At 41.8% G+C, this 6,866-nt stretch overlaps 1 protein-coding gene across 1 annotated transcript; it reads right to left on the minus strand.

Annotated features, from left to right (window-relative positions):
- Positions 1-361: 361 nt before the first annotated feature.
- On the minus strand, positions 362-6,332 carry LOC135252646 (dermatan-sulfate epimerase-like protein). Its single transcript, XM_064330966.1, has one exon. The coding sequence runs from the start codon at positions 4,926-4,928 to the stop codon at positions 1,305-1,307; it is 3,624 nt and encodes a 1,207-aa protein (XP_064187036.1). The 5' UTR covers positions 4,929-6,332; the 3' UTR covers positions 362-1,304.
- Positions 6,333-6,866: the final 534 nt, after the last annotated feature.

Raw genomic sequence — 6,866 nt, forward strand, 5'->3', positions numbered from 1 at the left:
ACCCAATACCTCTTCTAATTTGTCATGACAAATATTTGTTGGGTGTAAATATACCGAGCACCTTAAAGAACACCATGATTGTCCTTGTCTTAGGCTAGAACACTGTTGTTATATGTTAAGCACAATATTGTAAATCAAGGCCACATAACATGAATCTGCTGCACAACGTTGGCTAGTAAGAATCACACCACTTACATAATCTGTCTAATTTGGTAAGAAAAGAGAAAGTGAACTCGGATAATAAGAGGTTTCACAGGATGATATATTTAAACCATGTAGATGCTAAAATTGCAGCAGAAGGAGAGAAAAATTAACCCTTCTGTTAGACCTTTTGTAGTAAAGGCACACAAACAGGCACAAATAATTATTATATTTTAATCTTCAAAAATCCCAGGCTATGTGCTTTCGCAAAACACGTCATAAAGCCAAAACCTGTCTACTTTTAGCCATTTCTGTCAACAACCAACATCCTTTAACAGATTTAGCCGAAACCATTGAGTCAATAAGCACACCAATGCCTCTGCTGTGGCTTAGATGTGGACAGTAAACACACTACAGTAAGAATAATGATGTGATCCTCTTCACCAAAGTGCAAAACCACTAGGATCTTCCCCTTACAAGCATGAATGAAACAGCATTATTTCAACAAGACCAAAATATATGTTCAATTACTTGCAGACTACTCAGCAGTTCAAAACCGTTTCTTTTGACATGTTTGACATCTTTTGTGCATATTGAGCTATGATCTGCCATAAACTGTTTTGCAAAATATATGTGTATAAAAAGATACAGATGTGTATAGATTACAGATAGTAGTACAACTTTTATAAGAAAATAATGTCCACATTTAAATATCCATATTTGTAATATAACACCAGTAAAGTATCAGGAGCACATTTCTACACTGGACATAGCATTACAAAAATAACAATGAATATTTGCACGACTCAAATAACTCTAGAAGAGTCTAGAAATTTTCTTCTATGAAACAGAACGAAAATGTCACTCAAGTATCATTTAAATCCCAAATCATTCAACATATTTTAATATAAAATATTCCCTTCTAACCAACATAAAGTACCAGTTTAATCAGGACAAGATACACATTACAGACAGAACAGAATAAAGCAACATTGTCAAGTTTAACATGAATGTCCATTTCACTCCACGCTAGTTTGTAGATTATGGTTAAACTCCCTCCCATCTTTTTTAATGATTTTCCCATTAGTGCAAAAGACAAAAACAAACAAAACAAAACAAAAACAAACAAAAAATATAACATTACAGCAGCTGACCAGCAGCAATCAGTTTGTAAACCTTGAATATCCCAGCCTCTTCATCACAAACCAACATGTGTCCTCAATTAGCCTGATGTCCTTTCGAGGCATGTTCTGCCTCCATATGTTGATGTTATCAGGCGAGATATCACCCTCATACATCAGGTTATACAAGTTTGTTGAGGTTGTAAACATGAGTTGATTGAGTGCGGCTGGTGTAAGTGGAACTCCAAGGAAAGTGTGTATCCTTTCTGCAGTCTCCTGGGGGAAGTGCACAATGTCCTCAAATCTCACATTCAAGTAAGAGTCCGGGGGGAGGTCGGCATTGACCCTGAGTGCTGTGGCTGTGTGCGACAACCACAAGTGGGCCAGTAACAGGACGGGGTTCGTCTCTGAGCGAGACAAGAGCCTCCGCAGGACCCGGAACTCAGGCGTGAAACCTGAGCACTGCTCTCTGATACTGTCCTCTTTGAAAAGGAGAGCAAGGTGCTGTGGTATGTTCTTCAGGGAATAGAGACTGGGTTTACTGTTGTACAGCATTACATAGATCCATGCACGTGGATCCCGAACTATGAATATTGCCCGCAGGGTGGGGCCAATCACCTGCTGAATAAAAGGGACCTTCAAGGCCCAGCTGCCACTCCTCAAGTTCAAGACTACACGGGCATTTTGGTACTGCCTTACGTGTTGGCGTAGTTCTCTAATGTACTCCACATCTCTGTCTAGGCTTCCTTTTCCTCTGCCCTTCTGCTCACCTAGGGGTTCCTTCCTCCTCGTTCTCTTCCTCTTGTCTTTGGAGACACCAGCTCTCTGGGTCAGCTTAATCCTGCTGGATTCCTGTAGCTGGATGTTCTGCAGGTGCATCCTGGTGTTGTAGACCAGGGAATGGAACCAGCCTTGGATTACTTTGAAGCGTCCGCGCTGAGCATCTGACTTTGTCCACACACATGCATCCACCAGGGAGTCAAACTCAAACTCGGTCTCCGGGATGTCCAAGTGTTCAGTGGGCACTCGAATGTAAAGAAAGTCTGAGCTATTGTAAAAGAGATGTTTCAGTATTTCTGATCCAGAGCCAGGAAGAGTTGTGATGACAACTGTTGGTAGGGGGAAGGCATGCTGATCATAATGTTTCAACTGTGTGGAGCCCTCCAAGTCCATGGTGACACCTTTCCATTTCACACCACAGATCAGCTGATTGCAGCTATTGGATACAAACAACAGTTCAATTATCCAGAGTAGAAGGACAGAGAGGAGAGCATAGCGCATGAGTTTGTTGAAGCAAATGTAGAATCGTCGCTGCAATGTCAAAAATCCAATGGCAACGCAAAGGATCACCCCAGCTATCACATTAACTGTAAATCCAAAATCAAATAATGTGTTTTCTGCCACATTTTGTTCAGGAATAATTTGAGTTCCCAGACCAAAGCGAGTAACTTGATGTCTGTCCTCTACCTTTGCATATCCTCCAAATCCCAGGTAGCTTAATCGAGCACCTACATCTTTGTAATTTGTAGCAATGGAAACTATTTTTTCAGTGTTGTCAATGAACACTGATAGCTTCAGTCCATGTTTGCTGTTGTCCACAAATCTGCAATTAGAAACCTTTACATAAGGCCCATGCATCACATAGACCATCCTACTGACTGTATTCCTCATAGGAAAAGTGACATTGATAAACTGTGTCCACCTTTTCTTGAACTCTGCAACTTGCTCTGCCTCCTGTATCCTAGCAACTGGGCTGGCACCTTGATTGTCAAACCAAAACATCTTGTAATGGGCATCCCACACATCCATCATAGCTCCATTATACTTGTCCAGTAACTTGAAAGGAACATATTTGAAATCAATATCAAGATTGTGGAAGAATGCACTAAGACTATTCACTGGTGAATCCTCCTGCTTCTCCACATGATCCACTACTAGTAAGGTTTGGCTGTTGAGTAGCACTAGGGCACGGTACACACTCTTTAGCTTCATAGCAGAAGAGTATGCTGCCACTGACTCTCCACTCACAAACATCAAGTCTTTGTGGGAGGAGGCAGCAATGACCTCACCAGCTGCATCTCCAACCTCCTCATCTGTCCAACGCAGCCACTTGGCACACTCTCCCAGTTGTCCCTCCCATGGTTTGTTGCACTGGCTAGTGGGAGAGGGGCTGAACACCAGCACATTATTTAGGTAGCTGTATTTGGGCCCATACAATGCCTCAGATACAAACACCTGTCCATTCGGAGCAAAAGTGAAGGAGTTCTGGTCTGGGTGCTCATGTCCTGGATTGAAATTGTTCCATCCATCAACCCAGGAGTAAGGCTTGTCATGAACAATATCGAACACTGCACGCCCACCTAACTTCCCAGATTTGAAAGAGACAAATGTGTTACCTTGGTTATTAGGCAGGCCGGCCCCATATGTTACTACGCCCCAGTTGGAGAATATGTGCATTCTTGCTTTGCCAAATCCAGGTGGTGGTTGCGGGGTGAGGTGGGCATCATACCAGATGTACTCTGTGTGCAGAGTAGACCAGCGCTGGGCAGAGGACTGGCCCATGGGGCCATCTTTAGGTCGATGCTTTCTGATCTGCTGGGCGAGCCAGTTCCCAGTGCCATTCTGCAGAACAAAGGCATCCAAGAACACCAGCTGGCTCTCTGGCCCATAGAACCAGTTGTAATTGGAGTCTGCGATGCCAACTGTCCTCTGAAAGCCAGGCAGCATGGTGGCATAGTAGAACCAGAAGTGTGCCCTAAGCCAGTTGTTCTGTGTGTTGTCAATTTTGAAGTGGCGCTGTGCTAGGAACACATACTGTGTGATGGACTTAGACGTGTAACTTCCATAGGCTACGCCCTCATCCAGAGACCCATCCACAATGTGATTCAGGAGGAACATGGTCTTCTCCATGTAGTTCACAGACACCTGTTTCCACATCATGCTTTCCGGATCATTGTGCATTCCAACCACAATGGCGCCAATCAGGATGGCTAAAATGTTTGTGGTTTGATGGTTTTGCAGAAACTGCTTCCCCCAGCTTCTGTGCTTGGACAACTCGTACAGCTCCGCTGTTACAGACCGTACTTTTTTCAGGTACTTCTCTCGTCGTTGGTCATCCAAAGAAGAATAAATGAAGTCGTAGGCTGTAGCAAATCCAGTAAGGGAATGTGCCATAGGGACTTCATCATTCGGGGCACTTGTTACCATCCAGTCTGGGTAGTCTGCCATCCTGTCCATGAATTTCACTAGAAACTGTAAGGCAGGTGTGTCCTCTGGACATATTAGACAATAGAGAGCGAGCGAGGGCAGGTTATTTCCATAGATCTCATTCCACTTGCTGGTAAACTCCTCGTGTTTTACTGGAGGGAGATACAGGGGAGCATTGGACAGCATGGCTGTAACAGCAGTGCGGATTACTTTGAAAATGTGGCTGTGGGTCGTAGTGGATCTTTGCCTCAGTAGCTGTATGTCAACTTGGCTGAAGTACAAAATGGGATGCATGCTGGCTGACAGATGCTTCCAATGCCGTGAATCAGTGAGTTTGAGCTGCTCCAACTTATCATTAAAAGCATATTTTTCTGAAGTATTAAAAACACCAGCAAAAACAGTTCCTACTGCCAAGAATGACAGTAAAACCACCGAGTGCCCCATGCATTTCATTGCCATTGTCCAAGTTTTTATTTTTTTTATTTTACTTTTTTCCTTTCATGTTCTCTCATTCCCTACACTTCATAAGATGAGTTGCAAGCTCTCGTTTAATAGTATCATGTTGCATTCATTGCCAAGTGGATTACCGTACCTTAACAGTGTTTTCTATAGTAATTCAAAATTCATATGGATTGGTTTAACTGTTTAATCTTGTAGATGTCTGTTTTTAATGAAAATCAACTGTTCATTTTAGGATTCTTTTGTGTTATAATTATTTTCCTGTTAATTAAGTCCATCCTAACTGACATAATTAGGTTGAAACTAATCTGGCCAATAACTGGGCTAATTACTAGAATATAATATTTTATATTACAATGTCACTCAGTATAGAGGGCTCTATAAAAGCCCTTGACATCTATGCGAGTGAAATAAACAGTTTTAGTCAAATTATTTCCAAGTCAATCTGCGTTAACACAGTGTGTTTTATGTTACAATGTCACTCAATACAGAGTACTCTACAAGAGCACTAGGCACCTATGTAAAACGAATACATTTCCGCTGATTTTAACTTACGTTTTAATGTGAAAGATGTGCAATTGTTGCGTCCCTTGGTATAAAAAGGTTTGAGTACAGAACGCTTATGTCCAGTCCAAACTGCTCCAACACGTATGTAAGTCTACTCCACAAAGTAGGTGTGAATTAATGCATATTTCATAGCGGCGGCATCAAAACACGCAGATATCGACATTTTCCGTATGTGTCTGAGGACATTGAAATCCAAAGTCCATCTGCAGCAGCCGAAGTTTTCGTAGCCACGTTTTGTCTTTTCCGGTGCTGCGGAGAGCAAAGGAAAGGCACCTGGCATATCTCCTAGCGAGCGGTAACAAACTTGTATTGACCTCCTCTTCCAAAAACATTTCCTTATGGATATACATCAGTCAGCCCCAGTCAGTGTCCGATCCAATCGCAGCTACCCAAATGCGTTTTTATCCTTATCATTTCACCCAAGCTGCAAGCAGTTGCGCGCGCACACTAAAGCGAATAGTGCGTATTTGACCGAACATTACTGATACCTGCTTCAGTACACATGCTTCAAATTCCTCCTGAGAAGGGCTCTTTTTCAGTCCGGGAATTAATTCCACTTCCCCCAACTTCAATCGAATTCTGTCAAGCGAGAGTTTTTAAAAAGCTTTAAGGAAGTTCATCTGGCTAAGTATTCAAGGAACTGACCAGTACACCAACCATGTCCTCACCCGAAGCTTTCAAAAACACCCGCAGCTCTGAAAATCATAATCCACATTTGATGCTGCTTCTTCTCTCAGTTTCTTAGAATCCGGTTTTGTTATTGTATTACATTAGCCATACTGTGGACAATGACGCGCTTATTGATGGGGGCTGAATACGTGCGCCCAGTTCTCTCTGTGCCTGAGTATGACTATTTTTTCATCATTTTGTGAAAAATATATACGTTGTTGTCTTTAGAGGGCGCTGAGACCTCAGTAGCTTTATAACAGAGGGGCAGCACTGGTCTCGTAGAATGTACAGCCAAACCTCAGTTATAAGTAGACATAGCCTGTCATTCATAAAGTGCAAAACTCGAAAATAAGAGTATTGTTTAGAGTATTGGTATTTAAAATAGTATATGACAAATAATTGTAAATGCAAATGGTTTATTTATTTTATTTTATTTTATTTTATTTTTTTATCTCTCAGGGAAACTAACTCGATGTCATTGTTCATGAAACAAACGGTGGGTGATTTAATGGTGTATATAATATTAACGTAGCGAAACGATACGACTTGACATCGGGGGAAAAAATAGATATCCAGCACAGTATAGCATAAAAGATTTAGTCTCTGTTGTGTCGAGTGTAATTTAAATGTTATGTAGAACAAAAAGGGTAACCAATTATCACTCAGTTTTGAGGGTTCTGAGCACTGAACGTGCATTGAAAA

The sequence above is a fragment of the Anguilla rostrata genome, chromosome 4, assembly GCF_018555375.3.
Source record: "Anguilla rostrata isolate EN2019 chromosome 4, ASM1855537v3, whole genome shotgun sequence".
Taxonomy (NCBI): Eukaryota; Metazoa; Chordata; class Actinopteri; order Anguilliformes; family Anguillidae; genus Anguilla; species Anguilla rostrata.

Excerpts from the sequence above, each read along its gene's own strand:
- LOC135252646 (XM_064330966.1), bottom strand. The coding sequence starts at position 4,928 with ATGGCAATGAAATGCATGGGGCACTCGGTGGTTTTACTGTCATTCTTG.